Raw genomic sequence first — 24,524 nt, 5'->3', positions numbered from 1 at the left:
CAATGACATAACAATCAATATCTGCTCACAAGAGAAGTTAACTCTGCAATACGCAAAGACATAATATGTTAATAAATACAGCAAATAAAATGCAGGTCAGGTAGTCTAACAGATACAAGAAAGAAGCATGACAATTACTGTATAGGGATACAAACCTACACCTAGGAAGAAACAAATCTCTAGCCCAATACCTGTTGTTATTCACATTTTTACCTGCATTTCCACAAAATTTCACTGGATCTTAATATAAATTATACAAAGTGGCAATACAGAACAATCAATGTGCTAATCAATTTCAGTGAGTGTTCCATTATTTTGCTCCTAGCTGGGACAATTATGATGGGTTAAATGTTTGCAAAATTATTTGTTTCCCCCTTTTTTTCTAGTCAATAGTCCTGGCCATCTCTTTAACAAAGGTAATGCATTTTGGACCAGTCTTTACATTTCCTTTTGTCTTGCCTCATGGCAAACATTAGAAAAAAAACAAAATTCAAATTATGAGAACCGTACAGTCATATTTAAAATATGGGAATCCTTGTCAGTATGGGAAGCCTAGCTTGCCCACGACTTATTTTGGTTTAGTTTTCATGCCCTGGGCCACCCCTTTCGCTAGCATTGGTCCACCTTTGTGCAGATAGAGGATAGGCCAGACCACGTAGTTGACACGGTCTCCTCCTTTGGTGTAGGATCTGAGCCGGTCGTGATCAAATTTCTCACCATGCGAGAACTCCCACTCGATATGGACGGGTGGGTCCTGCACTCGCATCATCCAGACATACGACACAGTGTCTTTGATGAACTGGTCACATGCCTTAATCGTATCAGCATCCATGTTGTGTAGCTTTTGCAGCCTTGACTTCATAACCTGTCAGACAAAATAACAAAAATGTGGTCAATAAACATTTTGAGTGCAAAATGTCCAACTTCAAATTAAAGAGTACATTCACATAGGAAATTGCAATGAAAATATTTTGATAAAATCTCCGAAAGTTATCAACCAATCAGTAAAATAAAGTATAGTTCTTTGATAGGAAAACAAGTGCTGAACATTCGTACAAGTTACAGTTTAACCAATCAGCAAAACATTGTTAACTACATGCATGCAGATTAAAATATACTGACACTATTTGTGAAGTATTGTACTCTACAACACTTACTTCAAACAGCAGCCACATACTTCTTAACTACCAAATCCATAAAGCATGGTTAAGACTCCCAAACAGCTTGTTAACAATGTTAACCTGACGTAATAATACCTCAAACAGCAAGCCAACATTGTTAAACATAACATTAACACAAGAGGTATTCTAGCATTAACTAGACGGAAGTTTAACCTTACACGTACAGCTGATTGATCACTGTCTGTTAAAACTTGTACTGACCAATAACTGTCTGTTAAAACTTGTACTGATGGATAAATCTGTAAAACTAGTACTGATCCGGTGGATAACTGTCTGTTAACATTTGTACTGATGGATCAATCTGTAAAACTTGTATTGATGGATAACTGTCTGTTAAAACTTGTACTGGTGGCTAACTGTCTGTTAAAACTTGTACTTATGGATAAATCTGTAAAACTTGTACTGGTGGAAAACTGTCTGTTTAAACTTGTACTGGTGGAAAACTAGTCCGTTAAAACTTGTACTGATGGATAACTGTCAGTTAAAACGTGTACTGATGTATAACTGTCTGTTAAAACTTGTACTGGTGGATAAATCTGTAAAACTAGTACTGATGGATAACTGTCTGTTAAAATTTGTACTGATGGATCAATCTGTAAAACTTATATTGATGGATAACGGTATGTTAAAACTTGTACTGGTGGATAACTGTCTGTTAAAATTGTACTGATGGATATATAACAGTCTGTTAAAATTTTACTGATGAATAACTGTCTGTTAAAACATGTACTGATGAATAACTGTCTGTTAAAACTTGTACTAATACATAACAGTCTGTTAAAACTTGTACTAATACATAACTGTCTGTTAAAACTTGTACTGATGGATAAATCTGTAAAACTTGTACTGATGGATAAATCTGTAAAACTAGTACTGATCCGGTGGATAACTGTCTGTTAAGATTTGTACTGATGGATCAATCTGTAAAACTTGTATTAATGGATAACTGTCTGTTAAAACTTGTACTGGTGGCTAACTGTCTGTTTAAACTTGTACTGATGGATAAATGTGTAAAACATGTACTGGTGGAAAACTGTTTAAACTTGTACAGGTGGAAAACTGTCCGTTAAAACTTGTACTGATGGATAATATAACTATCTGTTAAAACGTGTACTGATGTATAACTGTCTGTTAAAACTTGTACTGATGGATAAATCTGTAAAACTAGTACTGATGGATAATTGTCTGTTAAAATGTGTACTGATGGATCAATCTGTAACACTTGTATTGATGGATAACGGTATGTTAAAACTTGTACTGGTGGATAACTGTCCGTTAAAATTGTACTGAAGGATAACAGTCTGTTAAAACGTGTACTGATGGATAACAGTCTGTTAAAACTTGTACTGATGAATAACTGTCTGTTAAAACTTGTACTGATGAATAACTGTCTGTTAAAACGTGTACTGATTGATAACTGTCTGTTAAAACGTGTACTGATGGATAACTGTCTGTTAAATATTGTACTGATATAAAACGGTCTGTTAGAACTTGTACTGATGGATAACGGTCTGTTAGAATCTGTACTGATATATTATAACTGTCTGTTAAATCTTGTACTGATGTAAAATGGTCTGTTACAACTTGTACTGATGGATAACGGTCTGTTAGAATCTGTACTGATATATTATAACTGTCTGTTAAATCTTGTACTGACGTAAAATGGTCTGTTACAACTTGCACTGATGGATAACGGTCTGTTAGAATCTGTACTGATAGATTATAACTGTCTGTTAAATCTTGTACTGATGTATAACGGTCTGCTAGAACTTGTACTGATGGATAATTGTCTGTTAGAATCTGTACCGATGGATAACGGTCTGTTAGAACTTGTACTGATGGATAATTGTCTGTTAGAATCTGTACTGATGGATAATGGTCTGTAAGAACCCATACTGAAAACACTGTCCACTGTCAAACAGCTGGAATGAACACCTACCTCCAACATTGACCTGACATACATGTATATAACTTTCACCAACTCATACCTCCTCACCAAGCTGTTGGTGAGCTTACCTATCTGACAACAGCCTGAGATTTCCCCAATCCTCAGACAGCATTGTGGTTACATCCTGAAAGAGCTTTTTTATCTGAAACTCCATCAGATAAAAATCCTAACAGAACCTTAACATAATCAGTACTTGACTATAACAGCCTGCAGATAAAACCCCTTCACCTAAAACAGCGTTCAGCTTACAGCCCACTGGAACTCCTACCTTACAAAGAATTGCACTATCAACTTAACAGAATCTCGATATCATACTTATTGCACTAGCAACTTACATTATATGTAACATATTCCTGATATCAAACTCTAACAGTTTTCAGACTACTTACAGAGCTCAAAGTAGTGAGCTAAATGCTTGCCCTGAGGGAACTCAATTAAAAACATGCTATTCATCTGGCAAAAACTTTACTTCACATAGAGCAGGAAGATTTTTTGTCTTTGACAGACTATGCACCCCGACACAGCCTGTCCCACAAGTGCTATATGCTAACAGTCAAACACTGCAAAAGACCTTACCTCACACAGCAATATGTTAACACGCTGCTATTGGCAGAAACATAGTATTACCTCCAACAAGTTGTCCCCTAATATAATGACAAAACCCTTAGGTCAAACAACTGGTTGGCTAACAGCCTGATATTGACAAAACCCTAACCTCAAACAGCAATCAGCGTACAGCATGCTACTGGAAGAAACATGACCTCCAACAAATTATCTGTGAATATAATAGCCTGATAATGACAAAACCCTTACCTCAAACAGCAATCAGCTTACAGCGTGCTTCTAGCAGAAACTTTTACCTCCAACAAATTATCTGCTAATATAATAGCCTGATAATGTCAAAACCCTGAACAAACTGGTAAGCTAACAGCCTGATATTGACAAATCCCTTACCTCAAACAGCAGCGGGCTTACAGCTCCACAGCTTGTCTTGCGGTAGTCTTTTAGTGGCTTTGTGATTTCTGCTGGTAGCTTTGTTAACATCCCAGTGTTCTTAAATAAAAGTTATATGATGTAATCAGTAAGATAAAGCTAAATCTGACTGTCCATACATGTATTTAACCCTGCCTTTCAGGATTCTTACGATATAGATATGAAATATTTTGCAGCAAAAAAAAGCTTACAGAATAAACATACATAAAATATTTCAATATAAAATCTCTATAATGCTCATTTGTTTCACCTGATCACTTAAAATCAAAAGATAATTAATGTTTTATCAACAGTTTTATTTTTGGAACCCTGCAGCTTGAAGTAACTTCCTTCCTTCATTTGATTTTGGGCAGTAAATGACATTTAACATATGATACACTCTTGCATATAAATGTGTGGATAAATATTAGCTTGATATAAAATTCACAACTGCATCTCCCTGAAAAATGATCTTTTTAACTATTGCAGAATGCTATTCACCAGAAGTGGCCTGGCAGTATCCCGAAGGTCATCAATGTCTGGTACAGCTACAGGCAGTTCCAGCGAAGTTATAAAGTCTGTCTGAGCGTCACCAATCTCCTCAAATTTTGTAAATACATTCTAACAGAAAAGATGAAATATCATTAATGCTAAAAAGCACAACTAGAAATTCTAGAGGCAAACAAAAATGTACAACCTGCATGACTCTGCATATCCATATCCTAAAATTTGCTGCCAATATATTTTAGTTGGAGTAAGATATATATATGATATTAAAAGACACTAATTTAACATGGAGATGAAAGTGCACCTGTATCTGGTCCCTTACAAAAAGCTGTTTTATGACTTTTACACAGTCATGTATACATTAAAATTCATTTCACATACTGCAGCTGGTAGACTGGCTCCTTATAGCTTGTTGGACCAGTTTGTTAGGCTGTAAATCAGGTTTCAAATTTCTCTCATCCTTAACTGCACTATTGCATAGACAGGTTTATGTATGGTTGATTATATAATTAGCGGGCAAAATCCATCGTGATATAAGACAAAATGGTGTCTCTAAATAAAACAGCCAGATCAACGGACAGGAGGACAACATGATTCCAGTAAACCCTCCTGATTTATATATACATCAAGGTGCGTATGTACACAGGATAACACTATTGAGTGCTTAAATCATTAGATACGCTGATCCATTGGAAATATGAAATACTTCCATTTGTTTACGGTTCAATAGCTTGAGATTACAGCTATATCTAGCATGTTAAAAGCTATTGTAATGTATATCTAAGTACATTTAACAAGACATCCCAGAGGGATCTTGGCATTCACCATTATACCATCTTCATTATAGTTCTGTCATTTCAATATTTTCTTTTCTTTTCTCTATCTGTTTGATCGAGTGATGTTGACAGTAAATGCACCTTGAGGTAATTTATGATCAAAACTTAACTAATAAGGATCAAGGGAAACCTACAACTACTTCCTAAGAAATAGCACCAACAAACCTTTAATGTCAAAATCCAAGATGGCCGCCAGTTGGCCATCTTGTTTATCCGATCAGTCTAAAAAGTGAACATGCATATTAAAGGACCATGGGGAACCTACTAACCAATCTGAGAAAGATCCCTCCAGTATTTCCTTAGACATAGCAATAACGATCCTTCGCCGTTAAAATCGAAGATGGCCACCTGTTGACTATTTGTTTACCTGTTCAGTCTCAAAAGCAAATATATGATCGCCAACAGACCAATTGGAACTTACACATCACATTTAAGAAAGATCCCTCCTGTGGGACCTGAGAAAAAAGTTAACAAACCTTCAATGCCAATATCCAAGATAGTTGCCTGTTGGCCATTTTGTTTATTCAATCAGTCTCAAAAGTAAACAGGAACAACTAGCTATAGTGACCAAGAGGAACCTTCAAATCAAATTTGAGAATGATTCCTCCTGTGGTTCCTGAGAAAAAAAGTTAACAAACCTTCAATGCCAATATTCAAAATAGTTTCCTGTTGGCCATTTTGTTTATTCAATCAGTCTCAAAAGTAAACAGGAACAACTAGCTATAGTGACCAAGGGGAACCTTCAAATCAAACTTGAGAAAGATCCTTTCAGTACTTTCTGAGAAATAGTGATAATTGAACAAGAATTGTTTAATGACGGACTATACGGACAAAGGGTGAATTGATTAGCCGACCATCAGATGATGGTGGGCTAATACAAAATTATCTATAAAGTACACTTACCTTTACGATATCAAGAAGAAGTTTAATGGCCTCTACCTCCTCTATTTTGCAGTCATTCTCAAGATTCTCCATGGCATTGGTCCACTCATTGTCATAAAGCTCTGATACCTTCTCTGCCAGTTTCATCGGGCGGTTTGGGTCGCTAAGGTCAGTGATAGCCGGGTTATTGTCACGAAGCTTGTTACCAGCGACAGCACTGAGTCTGTGTACGAATATATAATTCATCTAATTAAAACCCTGACATCATCAGTTCAACACAATAACACACCCACAGGTACGATGCACCTATACATTTTGGTAATAGATATATCGAATTACATTGCATCAGATAGCTATTGGTAAGGGGCCAACCTGTTGAAGTTTGATTGTCTAAACTACCGTTTAAATAGAAATACAGGGGCGTCAAACCCTTTAATTTATAAAATACAAAATTTAGACGGGAAAGGAATAATATTGAATTAAACAGTCTGTAAAGTGTGGTATATTATGAACCATGCCACTACTCAAAGTGGACACCTATAAGACCGTCAAGGTTACAGCAAATCTCAGGGTATATATTATAATATTCTCCCCGTGTGTTTCTTTAAAAATTGAAAATGGATTATATCACTCGTAATGCTGTAGTGTGATGGAGGATGGTGTACTTCAGGTAGTTGCCCTAGACAGGGATATAGGGGTTTAATTAATCTATATACGTTCTGAGATAGGCAAAAAAAAAAAAGGGTGTACATATATATCTGCATTCTCCAATGAGATATACAGGAGTACTTCTCTATTTCATTTCACAAAGATTTTATTGAATATTGCATCGGATACAAATTCAATGTTTTCACTATTCTTCCAGGAGAAGGATTCTGCATAGAATAAAACAGTATAGAGTGTTTTCCATACATTTCTTTTTTTTTTGGAAGAGGGTGGCAGGAGGGTAAACTGATGAGATTTAGTATGGAACACTTAAATATGACCTTAAGTTATTAATGCATCCTCTGCCGAAGGGCCATGTGAGCTTATGCTGTATGTACTGCGGCGTCCATCGTCCGTCTGTCAACTTTTTCTTTTGAACGACTTCTTCTGAAGGACTGGAGGACCTAGGGTCATGATTTTTGGCCAGTAGGTATACATGTACCTGGGATTGAATGCTATAAACTTTTCTCATTAAAATTGCCTTGACCTAGTTTCAAGGTCACAGGGTTCAAATACATATGTATGTATGTTACAAACTTCAAACAACAATATCCTAAGAACCATTTGGACTAGAGTCATAATACCTTGGTATGTTATATATGCAGACCAGCTGTGTGAATTGTTTTCTTTATTACAGTTATGAGGTCAAAGGTCAACTTAAAGTGTTAGCCGGAGTCAAAGGTCAACGTGGGTTAAAAGCTTTAAAATTCAAATTTCAAATTTCAAAGAACAATTTCTTAAGAACCATTTAAGAGATGTTAAAATGTCCTGTGTGTACGTTCTAGTTACAAAATTTGGTCTGAAGTTACCTTTGTCAGTTTCATGTAACGAAAGAAACATGTGAGCGATGCAAGCCCCTCTGGGCCTCTTGTTTAATGTATTTATGTTTCTTAACTTTGCCACTTCAGGGAAAGGATTTTGAATAAAATACAACAGAGGTTTTCTCATACATTAGGCGGTCAGTCATTTGACGGAGACTTAGTAAATTTAAAGGAGTTTAGACATTACCTTATCAATGCCTCGTCCTTGGCCTGTCTTTCAGAGGAAAGGTTTCTCTGTAGCCTGTCAATGGTGTCACGAAGATTTTCCTCTTTTGACTGACTATGCTGGAGACTGCAAATTAAAAAGGTAGACCAGTACATTTTATTGAGTGTGATACAATATATATCACTAAACAAGTAATTTTCGAATCGGACAACAAATAACAGAACATATGAAGGAATTAAACTTACTTGTGGAGAAGAAGTATGTTACAAGAAAGCAAGATAAACACGAAAATAGTTAAAGCATGGAATTATGTCTTGCTGTTCCTCTAACTAAAAGCAATTTATTTAATTTTCCATAAACTTGTTTTATTTCCAAATAAATGCTATTTGCATTAAAAATGTAGAACGTTATATCCATATCCCTTTATGGTCGTACACTTTGTATCAGGGGGATACTGGTGTGTTGTTTCATTGTGTTACATGTAATTCCTATAATAGAAGGATAATTGTGATTCTTTAGATAAGACACACAAAAATTAATGGTATATATTATGATCTGTGTCCCTGTAGGAGTGGTATTAAGCTGCATTACAAGAAAGCAAAATTTGCATGTATTTTTTTCTCACAAATAAACATGAAAATATCATTACATGGAATTATATCATGCTTTGTATATATATATATTTGTGTTTCCCTAATTGGGGAGATACGACCATGGTGCATAACTGTCAACCCTTCCTCATTAGGAGGGCAGACTCCTTCATTTTGACCAAAATCTACCAATCACCCTTAAAACTCCCTCATTTGAGTCCACGCAGACTCACACAAACTCAAAATCTACATCCTGTGGTCAATTGGCCTCCTTATTACTGCAGGGTGTGTGTAATGATTATAACAGGTGTGTCTGAATGAAATGAATGCTTTTTGGAGTTATTTTGATTCACCAAAATGGAAAGATAAATTGAGCAAAGCAGTTTCACACACTTTCTCCCTTATTGGAGATCAATATGCATTTAGGGAGATCTCCCTCATTTGAGATTTCGAGGTCGACACCTATGATGGTGTATTGTACTGGTCCTAATGTGAGAGAAGGGACTAAAGAGGGATATTCAGTGTGATCATTATAAATGTTACTTAATTTCTACAGGGAAAGTACAAGTTAATTTCTTTCCTGAGGAATACTTATAGTGTACTTTATCAAGCTGCATTTCTGCAAAGAGAAGTACAACCCTCAGTCAATCCATATCTATGTGATAGCAGAGTACAGTAGAAATGGCCTGATCCTAAAAATAAAGGGCATGTCTCGGATAAACATGGATAGTGGATTCAACCTGCACAACCCATATACGGCCACCTACATATATATATATATTTATAAACTACATTTTGATTATATTTTATTTAGAAGACTGAACTGTTTTTCAAAAACTGTTTTTCCCATATTTGGGACTTGTAAAAACCATGGTTACCACATGAAAAAACACCAAAAAATGCAAAAGAACATGATTTTTTCATCCAAAATTTGACCCCTGCAAGTAGTATTTTTTTTCTTAAAACCTGTCTGAAATTAAATATTGCCCATCTGTAACAGAAATACTTTCACAATATTTACACATGTGCTGAGTACAAAAATAGACATGAAAAGCTAGCTTTTGTCTTGTATAAGACATAGATTAGTTAATCATAATGCCCAAAACTGTCGTCTTAAATTATTTTAATTTTTTTGTTTTTTGAAAAATTATGAACCTCACATATAGTCCACTTCATCATGTATACGCCAATTTTAGCGGGTTTTTTTATTTCTTTATTTTGATACATGTAATACTACAGGGGTTAATTATTCAATGTGTAAAAAAAAAAACATGACCGCTGTACGCTACTGTACACTGCTAGCTGTGTTCCTTTTTAAACTCAGCTACTCAAAGAAAAGAATTTAGTATTAAACACAACAAAGGTTTTTGCATACATTAACTCCCTTACCCCTGAAATGTCATAATGAACTATTCCAAACTTTGAATTGGAAGAGCTTAAATGTGTCTTCAGGGGTGAGTGAGTTAATGGGGTCAGTAATTTGATCGAGTGTTAGTACAAGAGTTTAAATTTCACCTCATCAATGCCTCTGCCTTGGCTTGTCCTTCTAATTTCAGATTGTTCTGTAGCCTGTCAATGGTGTCATTTAGATTTTCTTCTTTTGACTTACTTTGATTCAGACTGTAAATTACAAAGGAGAGACTGGTATGTTTTTGAGCATTAATAATTATTTATATTTATCATTTAATGTGATGAAGAATTTCAATCAAAATTGTTTGTTCAATTGTAAGTTAATTATATAAAGTGTGATCACACTATGACAATTGGAGGACCAGAGATCTGAACAGAAATGTGTCATCTTTACATAAAACATTTTTCTAAGTAATTTTGATCTTTTCTTTTCTCTTGAGTGCTGGCTTGAGTCATGTCCACAGTAAATCAAAGTATCTCGTGGTAACTTTGATAAAAACTTTGTACTGCTGTGTTTGATACTGTCCTTTTCAAGAATTCATTGAAATATGCATACTGTTGTTCTAAATGACAATCAATAATTCTTGTAAATTCACATGAAAGTATAGATTCCTACAAAAAGATTTCTATCTTTTGACTTCTATTGGTTTTTAACATTTTAACTATCTTCAAAAATTACTGAAAAAACAATGATGAGTAACAATTTGTCATTGAGGAAGAAGTTCAAATCACTTTAACCTATATACTTGCAATTTGGAGGAAGTGTTATCAAGATTATTTTAGGTTTGATAATTTATGCATGATTTTAATGCTTTGCTACCACAAAACAATACAGAATACACCCTCACACGTTGAATGAGCAGTTGTTTATATCATTAAAATGCATGAAACATTTTTGAGTAATTGATGTTAAAGGAGAAATGATTTGAGATCTTATAAACCTGGTTGATCAATGAGTACAATAAAACATCTTGGAGTGCATGTAGTATATTCCGTTAATGAAACCAAGAGGAATGAGTCTGTTATAGTTATGGTCAGATAATTGTAACTACACTCACTCCACTGATTCAAGGGGCATAACTCCCTATACATTACAGTAAACAAGAATTCCACGGAAGTGGATGTGTCGCCTGCGCAGGAAGCTGGGAGATTACGAAGAAAAGATACACTTTTCATTTCAAGAAACAATGTTAAAAGTAAGCAATAATCATAGATTATGTTTTTGGATGGCATCATTTTGTTATATAATCTGTTGTTCTGGGAAGAATACTCTGAGTTTTAAGGAACTTGCTATGGATACTCATTGTCTCAATCCAAGTTTAATTTGTGTGATTTGTTGGATGGTTTCCCATAAATAAATGAATAAACTTGTGGATANAGGAAGCACTGCATGAAGTTTGAGTTTGATCGGCCAAAGGAAACTCAAGTTATCGCACGAAAACAGATTTTCTATTTATAGTAACAGTGACCTTGACCTTTGATCTTCGGACCTGAAAAGCAATCCCAAGCAAGCATTTTTGGTAAGGAAGCACTGCATGAAGTTTGAGTTTGATCGGCCAAAGGAAACTCAAGTTATCGCACGAAAACAGATTTTCTATTTATAGTAACAGTGACCTTGACCTTTGATCTTCGGACCTGAAAAGCAATCCCAAGCAAGCATTTTTGGTAAGGAAGCACTGCATGAAGTTTGAGTTTGATCGGCCCAAGGAAAGTCAAGTTATCGCACGAAAACAGATTTTCTATTTATAGTAACAGTGACCTTGACCTTTGAACCTGAAAAGCAATCCCAAGTAAGCACTTTTGGTAAGGAAGCAGTGCATGAAGTTTGAGTTTGATCGGCCCAAGGAAACTCAAGTTATCGCACGAAAACCTCTGTTCGGACGACGCCGACATAGCAATACCTATGTGTCACCAGCTTTTCGCAGGCGACACAAAAAGTGGTGGTTATCCAGCTTGTCATAGCTGCCATGGTAACTCATCTTCCCATGAAGTTTGAAGTTAATTCATTGAAAATTTCTCGAGACATCAAGCAGACACTGTTTCACCAATTGATTGAAGGGTCATAACTCGGAAAACAACAGTCGGATAATGGTGGTTATCGACCTTGTCCGCACATTCATTGTTTCTAATTGTCCTGTGAAGATTAAAATGAATCCATTTAAAATTACTCGAGATATCAAGCAGATTGACACCATCTGTGCCCGCCTTGTCACCCGCCGGCCCACTCACATCATTACATGATACGGCTTGTCTTTCGACGAGTGTATACAAAAGAAACTACAATAAAAGTATTATTTACAGGGTATGTAATGTAATACTGTATAAGGAACTCAAATCAAAAGAGATCTCCTTTCCTTTAACAATTGTATTAGGCCATCCCAAGGTAAGACCTTTTCAAGATCTTGTATTATGCTTCATTGTGAGAATATAAAAATAAATAGTCCTTTTTATACAACCTAAAAAATAGGTTAAGTAAAAATAGCCCAGCAAATTTGTTCACAACAAATAAAATGTTATTTCTCATACCTATAAATGAATTAACTTAGTGCCACTATCTTAAAAGTATTTTTAAACTATGTTATAATTATCTAAAGATAAAAATTTAACAAAGATACAAATATATCATTATTTTATGCATGAAAATTTTGAGAAAAATATAAGCCTTCTTAGACTTCTAGATCATGTTGGATGGTATATATGTACTACTTAGTATGCTAAGGTTTAAAGGTTTAAACTCAAATCCCATTTTACAATTTTTACAAAACTGTACTGATCATCAGTTACGTATCGTATAGACATAACCCCATCCTCGATACTCCAGGGGTTACGCTCAATTTCGCTCTCTACACCCCTGGAATATGTCATAGTAAAATTGAAGGCACAAAGATAGCTGTTTGATTGGTCTCCGGTAAAGAAAAACTGACCAATCGCTAGGCTGATAACTGTCCTTTGAAGATAACAATAAGGAGCGGCACCCGACTTAAAAGCCTGACAATATTTACCATTACGTGACGTGACTGCGAGATTCTTTTGATTTATATCAAAGGATCAAACTTGTCATCTTGTCTCATCAACAAGGTGGCCCACACTGAGATTTCAATTTTGCTTTGACATATTCCAGGAATGCAGAGAGCGTAAGTGAGCTTAACCCCTGGAGTATTGAGAATGACATAACCCTAGCCTATTGGTGTGTCAAATGAATCGTAAAAATAATTTATCAAGAATCATCACATGCAGTCACAAAAATGTCCTGATGTACATGCAGTAAGAATGTCCTTGTTGCGGTTATACCCGACATTGCAGGGCCAATATACAGTTTGGTATCAATGTACATGCATTTGCATGGCATTGTACTCATAATTGATCCTTTTATTTCAAATTGTTGCAAACGTATTAAATGCAATATTCACCTTTGTTGCAGTTCACTCCTTGACTGCCTCTCATTGTTGAGCGAAACATTCAAATCGCTGCACTGTCTTTTCAACTGGTCAATAGTTTGATGATAACTTTGAAAAATAAAAGTTAATGATTTTACAAAGGTTGTAATTTCTACCTCTGTGAAACACTTGTGTTGAGGAGGTTTCAAAGCACAGAAAGTCCACTTGTTCAGGATATTAAAACTTTGGCATACATGTGAAAAACAAATTAATCCAAAGATAAGTTTTTCCTGGACAAATTGGTTAATCTGCATATAAGTGAACAAAAGTTAAATATAATGATTCTTTGATTCCTTTGCCTCACTAAATCTTGTTTTTTTTTCAACTGGGCCCTAGAAACATATCTATAATCACTGGGAAATAAATACTAGATAATCATATTTCCTCACAACAAGGACAGCTACTCTATATCATTTATTAGCCATATTGTACACATTACCAAGCTTCTTAATGTCACTTGTCACAAAACAAGGGCAGTAACTCTTTCTATTCTCTAGCCACAATGCACACATTATACCTTGCTACTTAGCATCACTCATTACAACAAGTGCAGTACATATACCTCTATAATAATTCCCTAGCTATACATTGCGCACATAACCTCGCTACTTAGCAACACTCATTGCAACAAGGGCAGTAACTCTATAGTAATTCCCAAGCTACATTAAAACCATTACCGTGCTACTCTAGCATCACTCAACACAACAAGGGCAGTAACTCTATATTTATTCTCTAGCCATACATTACACACATTACCTTGCTACTGTAGCATCACTCGTCACAACAAGGGCAGTAACTCTATATGTTTTCCCTAGCTACATTGCATACATTACCTTGCTACTGTAGCATCACTCGTCACAACAAGGGTAGTAACTCTATATGTATTCCCTACTATATGTATTCCCTAGCTACATTGCACAAATTCCCTTGCTACTGTAGCACCACTCGTCACAACAAGGACAGTAACGCTGTATGTATTCCCTAGCTACATTGCACACATAACGTTGCTACTGTAGCATCACTGGTCACAACAAGGACAGTAACTCTATATGTATTCCTTGCTACTGTAGCATCACTCATCACAACAACGACATTAACTTTATATGTATTCCCTAGCTATATTGCACTCATAACCTTGCTACTGTAGCATCGCTCGTCACAACAAGGGCAGTAACACTATATGTATTCTCTAGCTACATTGCACACATAACGTTGCTACTGTAGCATCACTGGTCACAACAAGGACAGTAACGCTATATGTATTCCCTAGCTATATTGCACACATAGCCTTGCTACTGTAGCATCACTGGTCACAACAAGGACAGTAACGCTATATGTATTCCCTAGCTATATTGCACTCATAACCTTGCTACTGTAGCATCGCTCGTCACAACAAGGGCAGTTACTCTATATGTATTCCCTAGCTATATTGCACACATACCCTTGCTACTGTAGCATCAAACGTCACAACAAGGACAGTAACGCTATATGTATTCCCTAGCTGCATTACACACATTACCTTGCTACGGTAGCATCACTCGTCACAAAAAGGGTAGTAACTCTATATGCATTCCCTAGCTACATTGCATACATTACCTTGCTACTGTAGCATGACTCATCACAACAAGGGCAGTAACACTATATGTATCACTCGTCACAACAAGGGTAGTAGCTCTATATTTATTCCCTAGCTACATTACACACATAACAAGGGCAGTAACTCTATATTTACTCCCTAGCCATACATTCCACACATTACCTTGCTACTGTCGCATCACTCATCACAACAACGACATTAACTTTATATGTATTCCCTAGCTATATTGCACACATAGCCTTGCTACTGTAGCATCACGCGTCACAACAAGGACAGTAACTCTAGATGTATTCCCTAGCTACATTGCACACATAACCTTGCTACTGTAGCATCACACGTCACAACAAGGACAGTAACTCTATATGTATTCCCTAGCTATATTGCACACATAACCTTGCTACTGTAGCATCACTCGTCAAAACAAGGACAGTAACTCTATATGTATTCCCTAGCTAAATTACGAACATTACCTTGCTACTGAAGCATCACTCGTCAAAACAAGGACAGTAGCTCTATATGTATTCCCTCGCCACACATTACACACATTACCGTGCTACTGTGGCATCACTCATTAGAACAACGGCAACAACTCTATATGTATTCCCGAGTAAAAAGACACACCTTACCTTGCTACTGTAGGATCACTCGTCACAAAACGAGGGCAGAAACTCTATATTTATACCCTAGCCATACATTACCCATATTACCTTGCTACTGTATCATCACTCGTCACAACAGGGGCAGTAACTCTATATTTATTCTCTTGCCATACATAACACACATTACCTTGTTACAGTAGCATCATTCTTCACACCAAGGGCAGTAACTTTTTATATATTCGCTAGCCATACATTATACACATTACCTTGCTACCGTAGCACCACTCGTCACAAAACAAGGGCAAAAACTCTATATTTATCCCCTAGCCATACATTACCCATATTACCTTGCTACTGTAGCCTCACACGTCACAACAAGGACAGTGTCGCTATAAGTATTCCCTAGTTACAATACGCACATTACCTTGCTACTATAGCATCACTCGTCACAGCAAGGGCAGTAACTCTATACGTATTCCCTAGCTACATAACACACATTACCTTGTTACTGGAGCATCACTCGTCACAAGAAGGGCAGTAACTCTATACGTATTCCCTAGCTACATAACACACATTACCTTGTTACTGGAGCATCACTCGTCACAAACCAAGGGCAGAATCTCTATAATTATTCCCTAGCCATGCATTACACACATTACCTTGCTTCTGTAGCATCACTCATCCCAACAAGGGCAGAAACTCTTTAATGATTCCCTAGCCATACATCACACACATTACCTTGTTACTGTGGCATCACTCGTCACAACGAGGGCAGTAACTCTATAATTATTCCTTAGCCATACATTACACATATTACCTTGCTACTGTACCATCACTCCCAACAACAATGACAGTAACTCTTTATGTATTCCCTAGCTATATTGCACACATACCCTTGCTACTGTAGCATAACTCGTCACAACAAGGGCAGGAACTCTATATGTATTCCCTACAGCTACATGACACACATTACCTTGTTACTGTAGCATCAATCGTCAAAACAAGGACAGTAGCTCTATATGTATTCCCTACAGCTACATGACACACATTACCTTGTTACTTTAGCATCACTCTTCGCAACAAGGGCAGTAACTTTATATGTATTCCCTAGCTGCATTGCACACATAACCTTGCTCCTGTAGCACCACTCGTCACAACAAGGACAGTAACTCTATATGTGTTCCCTAGCTACATTGCACAAATTACCTTGCTACTTTAGCATCACTCATCACAACAACGCCATTAACTTTATATGTATTCCCTAGCCAGACATTACACACAGTACCTTGCTACTGTGGCATCACTCATCACAACAACGACATTAACTTTATATGTATTCCCTAGCTGCATTACACACATTACCTAGCTACTGTAGCATCACTCATAACACCAAGGGCAGTAACTTTTTATATATTCGCTAGCCATACATTACACGGGCAGTAACTCTATATCTATTCCCTAGCTACATTTCACACATTACATTGCTACTGTAGCATCACACATCACAACAAGGACAGTAACTCTATATGCATTCCCTAGCTACATTGCACAAATTACCTTGCTACTTTAGCATCACTCATCACAACAAGGGCAGCAACTCTATAATTATTCCTTAGCCATACATTACACAAATTACCTTGCTACTTTAGCATCACTCATCACAACAAGGACAGTAACTCTTTATGTATTCCCTAGCTATATTGAACACATAACCTTGCTACGGTAGCATCACTCGTCAAAACAAGGACGGTAACTCTATATGTATTCTCTAGCTACATTGCACACATTACCTTGCTTATGTATTCCCTAGCTAAATTACGAACATTACCTTGCTACTGAAGCATCACTCGTCACAAACCAAGGGCAGAATCTCTATAATTATTCCCTAGACATACATTACACACATTAACTTGCTACTGTAGCATCCCTCGTCACAAAACAAGGGCAGGAACTCTATATTTATTCCCTTGCTACATTGCACACATTACCTTGCTTCTGTAGCATCACTCATCCCAACAAGGGCAGAAACTCTCTAATTATTCCCTAGCTACATTTCACACATTACATTGCTACTGTAGCATCACACATCACAACAAGGACAGAAACTCTATAATTATGGCCGAGCTACATTACACACATTTAATTACCTTGCTACTGAAGCATCACTCGTCAAAACAAGGACAGTAACTCTATATGTGTTCCCTAGCTACATTGCACAAATTACCTTGCTACTGTAGCATCACTCATCACAACAAGGGCAGAAACTCTATAATTATTCCCTAGCCATACATTACACACATTACCTTGCTACTGTAGCATCACTCGTCACAAAACAAGGGCAGAAACTCTATAATTATTCCCTAGCTACATTACACACATAACCTTGCTACTGTAGCATCATTCGTCACAACAAGGGCAGTAACTCTATATGTATTCCCTAGTTACAATACACACATTACCTTGCTACTGTAGCATCACTCATTACAACAAGGGCAGTAACTCTATAATTATTCCCTAGCTACATTGCACACATAACCTTGCTACTGTAGCATCACTCGTCACAACAAGGGCAGTAACTCTATATGTATTCCCTAGTTACAATACACACATTCCCTTGCTACTGTAGCATCACTCGTCACAACAATGACAGTAGCTCTTTATGTATTCCCTAGCTACATTGCACACATTACCTTGCTACTGAAGCATCACTTAATTGTCAAACAAGGGCAGTAACCCTATATGTTTTCCCTAGCTACATTACACACATTTAATTACCTTGCTACTGAAGCATCACTCGTCACAACAAGGGCAGTAACTCTATATGTATTCCCTACAGCTACATGACACACATTACCTTGCTACTGAAGCATCACTCGTCACAACAAGGGCAGTAACTCTATATGTATTCCCTAGCCATACATTACCCACATTACCTTGCTACTGAAGCATCACTTGACTCCATCTGCTGTTTGTTTCTAGCTGCTTCATCCCTTGCAGCATTCAATGCCTTTACAGCACTCGCTCGACCCTCAGACAATCTGAATAATTTTAATTTGAAATATTTCAAACTGAAATGTCAACTTATAGAATTGATATTTATACAGTAGAAACTCTTGCCATATGTAACTACATTTATTATTTTTCATATTATTCCCGACAAGTGATTGGGCAGAAGTGCATCATATATGTCTACTGATAAAAACCGATATTGTCTTGGAGCGCATGATTTTTGTTGAAGGACTGGGTGTTTCTAAAAATAGAATTATGACGTACTGTACGTCTCCAACAATGCACCGTCCCACTTTTTTGTTGTGTTTTTTTCGAGATTGCTTACATTACTGTTTTGTAAATTAATCAAAACAATTGTAGCCTTTAACTTCGGTCAATACGGTACCTGAATTTATCGACCTGAGAAAAGATATATTGACCTCGGACTGTGTCCTCGGTCAATACATATTTTCTCGGGTCGATAAATCCAGGTATCGACCTCAGCAAAAGGCTATAATTGGATAGTATTTATAGACTGTACAAAACATTAGAATGCATGAAGGTATTTATTGTTTAAATAGACAGTACTGTGACTGTAAATATATTGTAAGTGAAACATTTATATATATTTATTTGTAGAAACAATACAATTTCGGTTTGCCTTTGGCAATGGCATCTTTCTGCCAAATCTTATCAATTTAGTTTTAAAAGCACTTTTTGAGAAAAAGTAAAAGAAAAATGTGAATTAAGGTAATTATGGATGTTATGTGAACAATGCCAAGCAAGAACAGACAAAATAAAAAGCTTTTTAACAGTTATGAAACTTTGTCTCCGATGATGCATTGATTGTTTGATTTGCAACATCAAGTGACATTAACATGTTACATAAGTTAAGTTTATTTCTTCAGCAGCCATAATAAACTAAATTTATAGCTACAACATCAAATGTCAAATGTTATGCAAGTTTGGTTTTATTAATTCAGTAGCCTTAACTTAAAGCGGTCACATGCACTCACGACTTATTTTCTTCTTGAAGTTTTTCTACTTTCTTCTTAAGCTCCTCGATCTCCTTCTCAACAGCCTCATTATTACTTCTACTTTCCTTCCTGCCTCTCTGAGAGTTTCTGCTGTCATGACGAGGAATAGGCTCACGGGATGGATCCCTTCGGTCAAGACTCCCCGAATCTTTCCTTGCACGCTTATGGTCATCGAATGGTTCTGATTCCTTGTCAATTTCACGTTCAGCTGGACGTTTAGGCATATTTTCAGGTTTCTTTTGTCTATCTCTTCTTCTACCAGAGGTTTGCTACAACACAGCAATTCAATATATGTATGTTCTTAATCATCTGTCTAAACTAGCATCGTAATTACATCATACTTATCTACATATATATTTTGCAAATAAAATGTATTATAATGCCTGTAGTATTATAGTGCCATTGAGCGAAATGTCTCTCTTTGATTTTTGATAGCTGACTGGCACACTGTATATATGGCTTATAGTGAGTTGTTTTTAGGGGTTTAGAATCATAACACCGGTTATTTTATTAATTAACACGCTTTGCTTGACAAAGAAAACAGACGTTTTTAAAAGCTCGCAAAATAAGTTTTCAATTCTTATTTGTGTTCAAAATAATTAAACTTAGCCTTTAGTTTATCATTTATACCAAACTGATGGATATTATTCTGAATTCTACATAACATTTTTTTTTTATGTCATATCAGTTGGCAGACAAAAGTATTTTCCCCAGGAGTTAGGACCCACCAGAAGAACTGTTTCAGGAGTCTGCACATATATACAGTGATGTTATGCTTTTTTACCAGAATCTAGCTACTGTTATGTCTTGCCTGTTTTTAGCTTCTATTATTTCTAGCCTGTTTTAGCTTCTATCATTTCTAGCCTGTTTTAGCTTCTATTATTTCTAGCCTGTTTTAGCTACTATTATTTCTGGACTTTTTTAGCTACTATTATTTCTGGACTTTTTTTAGCTAATATTTGTTCTGTCTTGTTTTAGCTACTATTTTACTGGCCTGTTTTAGCCACTACTTTTATTCTGGCAAAGACATAATAAGAATGCCACATGACATTTATAGATCATTTAGCTAATTCCTAGTTAGTAGTCATCGGTGTGTTTATAACTTTAGAACTGATCTCAGAAATAGCTACCTTGATAAATTTGAACATGATATAATTATGGACTGATTGTGTAAAATAAACTGTATATCTGCCAATTGATTTTAATTTAAACTTACAGCACATTGATGATACCACTGTCATTGTCTTACCGGCTCTCCCAGACGATCCTTCAGTTTCTTAATTTCCAATTGAGCTTCTTCTAGAAAATAATCTGCATCTTCTTTCTCTCGAGCTAATTTGTAATTACGATCCTTCAAGTCTTCCACCTCTTTACTATTTGGCCAGGATAAGTCTAGTTGCTGAAAATATAATTCATTCCAATCAATTAATCTTTAACATCCCTAGCTAAGTAACTTTAGTAGACTCTACCATGCATTGATCTGGATGTGTCCATTATGGTTTGCAGTGGTGAAAGGGTTAATCATATATGTACCATATTGCATTAATGCATTAGGTACATTGTATCCTTTTTTACAATTTCTTTGTAATTATGTGGCACATTGTTTGTTAACAACATTTGGTTCTTCCAATAAACTGTAGGAGTAATCACGGAAGAAAATTGCAGTTTGTCCTCTGTTCATGAATTGAATATTCATATGATGTTGGAATTAATGAATGATAATGAACGTTGATGATCTGATGAATGCGAGTATTTGCACTATACATTTATAAGTATTCAAGAAATATTTAATTAAAGAGATTGATGTTCATGAATTCATTAATTAATTACACAAAATGTAACTATTCATGAATAATTGATGAACATTTATGAATTGTTCACAATATTTTACACTCAGAATATAAACATATCATGGGTAAATGAATATTTTACAAATATTTAATAAGTAATGTTGTAAAAATACATTTCACAGACATTTTTCCAAATACAAAGTGTTAAAAGATTAATTTATGATATTTACCTGTCTATATTCATCCACATAACCAATTAATGTGTTGGCCTTGGTTAGATATGTATTGTTCACTTGCTCAAAATGCTTGTCTTTTTCCCACTTCCTATGTATAGCCTTACAGTCTTTGGTGGTCTTTTTAATGTTGTCAAGACTTTCATGGACATCATCAGCTTTAATTTCTCTACAATCAAACAAATCAAATAATAGAAATTTTGTTTGGCCTGTCAAAGTACTGCATATCTACCACATAAATGAAATGTAGCATATATAGGTTTCCATTTTTTCATGTACATGTATATATAGGGTAAATAAACTTGTTGATCACAACAACATGTAATAATTATATATATAAGTTCAGTTTATTTACTGTTGTCTACAGGATCTATAAAGATCCTCTAAAGATCCTCTAAAGTGACCGGACTTAAATCAGAACAGAATTAACAGTAAACACTGAAATATATAACAATAGATGAATGTGATGTGACTTAATTGGATCATTAATGTATCTCAGATCTATAATTAATGTCATGCATGTGTATGCTATGATATGACTTAAATATATATCCTCTATATATGTATTAATAAGTATAGTAACTGCATTCTCATCACTGCTGAATTTAGAGTACGTAGCAACCATTTTCAATGCAAGCTGTAATTATGAGCTCAGTTGTGTTACATATCCATTATAATCCTTGCCTTCCTTCAACAAGTTACATTTTCTTCTATGAATTTACCTACAGGAGCTAGCTAGAACTGCTTCAGAATTTCTATTGGTATTGAATTACAAATGTTATTAAGTTGGGGGCTAAATATGGTAACATGCAGTTTGCGCTAGGGAAGAAAAAACGCAATACATATGGAAATCAGACTTTGAATCTAGGAATAACTATATGCAGACACTCCATTGCACATGTGATGTGGATCAATACCTTTTCCTCCTTTACAAATCAATAAAGCTTTCCACATCAATTAATCCCTACCTAGCTATAATACGTACAACATATCCGTTATGTGAAATAAACTGATATCTTCTGCCCTTGAACAAACATTATTGTTTACAAATATATGCTAAGATGGACAATTTTATTTTAAAATATAACAAAATTTTACATGCCTTTGAAGTAATATCGATTTTTGTGAAAAGATTCATTTATAGGAAACATTGTTACAAGGGAGTTAACTCTTTTGTTCTGCAAAACCACCCTTAATATTAAAATAAATATGAACGCAACTTTAACGTCGGTGAAGATAATTTATAACCAATATAAGGATTACAGCAGAAATCACCCATATGAACTCGTGTAGAAACGTAAAAATAATGCCTGATACCAAAAACACACTCTTTTACTTTTGATAACGAAAGTAGAATACAAATCTTATCCATTAATAACGAAAGTAGAAAATATCATACCTTGGAGTGAGCTGATTATTTCGCCTTTTACTCTCACGTTTTCCGCGGCGAAATGAATTCCTTAAACTGCTCATAACTACGATGTCAATTACAAGTTAGGAATGAAATTGATAAATATAGGTATATCTACCCGGAAAGTCATTGGCGTTCACAAATCAACCTGCCGGCCCTGCTTGTAGGTGAAGGCCATTGGTGGGATTAAGATCGATTGAGGGGAGAAATCATTACTTATGAAAAGAGGCACAAGAAGGACCAAGTCGTAAAAATAACATAATTGTTGTACCATAATAAGCAAAGGATATGAAAATGTATCTATATAACTTATATGTATGCTTTTACCATTTATTTTAATATTACGACATAACTATAAGTCTGCCGCTGTGCGTCACACACATATCATGCACATATATACATGTTCAATGTACGTAGGCCTACATGTATATTAAGACCTTTTTTTTGGCTTCAGGACCTGGATCCGCCACTGCATATATGGGTGCGAGATGTGTACGTACGTACGTATTGGGGTGGGGCCGGGTCTCTGCTTTAAACCTATAATATTTGAAATCATTTTTTTTTTGCAATGGGAAAAAAAGCATTTTGTCAACTATAGTATATTGATTAAATATCAATGAGTAAGCACGGATAACATCGGTAACCAATTCTCTGAAGTTTGTCTTGCAGTAAGCTAGATCGGACCGATTCTTACGTCTCTGGGAATATATATAAAAAAAAGTTTTTTCACAATATTTGAAATAAGATTTCTTTTTTAATGTTAGACGATCATATTTTCTTTTCGATTTCTTTTAAGAATTGTATTCACAGCCCCGAGTCAAAAACAGCAATTAATAATTGTCTTATTTATAAGACTTGAAAAAAAACCTCGGTAATGGCAAGATACAAGATACAATTAAGAAACTTTATTTAACGTCGCATATATCAAACAGAGATACATTAGCGCTGTAGCGTTATTTTTGCGACACACATGATAAAAAGCAAACAGAAAAACAACAAACAAGATATACATGAAGCTAGCACATAATCAGCGAGTAAAACATGCTAATATAGCAAAAGAGTTAAAATTGAAATAATATACACTAAGATAGTGTAAATTAAAATAAGACGACAAGGTCTAGTAAGTAAAAACATATTGAGCTATAATGATGATTAGAAGAGAGGGCTAGAATCTATGCTGCCAGTTATTGGTATATAAAAGCGCCATGCAAAGCAGAAGTTAAGCTAAATAGATAAGTAAATAAGTAAAACAAAAGCAGGTAACTAGTAATAAAGACTAAAACACTGAAAAAACATTGAAACTCTAAACACAAGTACAGATACGACATGAGCAAACAGGGCCATCCCAGGAGCGCAGCAGTCTGGCAAACTCTGGATAACTATATCCACCTTAAGCTTCCTCAAATGGTTTGGC

The 24,524-nt window shown here is 35.6% G+C and overlaps 1 protein-coding gene across 2 annotated transcripts; it reads right to left on the bottom strand.

Moving 5' to 3' along the window:
* On the bottom strand, positions 1-23,301 carry LOC110465222 (myosin-3-like). Of its 2 annotated transcripts, XM_021520894.1 has the most exons (12): positions 23,099-23,301; positions 21,697-21,868; positions 20,926-21,075; positions 19,656-19,945; positions 18,585-18,689; positions 13,429-13,524; positions 10,124-10,228; positions 8,040-8,144; positions 6,348-6,549; positions 4,603-4,722; positions 4,084-4,182; positions 1-865 (listed from the first exon to the last, which is right to left on the bottom strand). In XM_021520894.1, exons 1-12 carry the CDS (start codon positions 23,170-23,172, stop codon positions 569-571), a joined length of 1,815 nt encoding a protein of 604 aa, XP_021376569.1. In that variant the 5' UTR covers positions 23,173-23,301; the 3' UTR covers positions 1-568. The 2 variants fall into 2 exon arrangements, with proteins under 2 accessions (XP_021376569.1, XP_021376570.1); XM_021520895.1 differs by lacking the exon at positions 10,124-10,228.
* Positions 23,302-24,524: the final 1,223 nt, after the last annotated feature.

This window comes from Mizuhopecten yessoensis, unplaced genomic scaffold (genome assembly GCF_002113885.1).
Source record: "Mizuhopecten yessoensis strain PY_sf001 unplaced genomic scaffold, ASM211388v2 scaffold11063, whole genome shotgun sequence".
In the NCBI taxonomy this organism is placed as follows: Eukaryota; Metazoa; Mollusca; class Bivalvia; order Pectinida; family Pectinidae; genus Mizuhopecten; species Mizuhopecten yessoensis.
This window is presented reverse-complemented; position numbering and strand designations above follow the sequence as displayed.

Bases quoted from the DNA above. Each gene is read 5' to 3' on its own strand.
- LOC110465222 (XM_021520894.1), bottom strand. From the start codon at position 23,172: ATGAGCAGTTTAAGGAATTCATTTCGCCGCGGAAAACGTGAGAGTAAA. The intron at 6,550-8,039 runs GTAATGTCTAAA...ATTCGTACACAG, and splicing joins AAGGACGAGGCATTGATAAG to ACTCAGTGCTGTCGCTGGTA. The intron at 866-4,083 runs GTAAGGGATTTG...TTTGTCTGACAG, and splicing joins TAAGCCCGCTGCTGTTTGAG to GTTATGAAGTCAAGGCTGCA.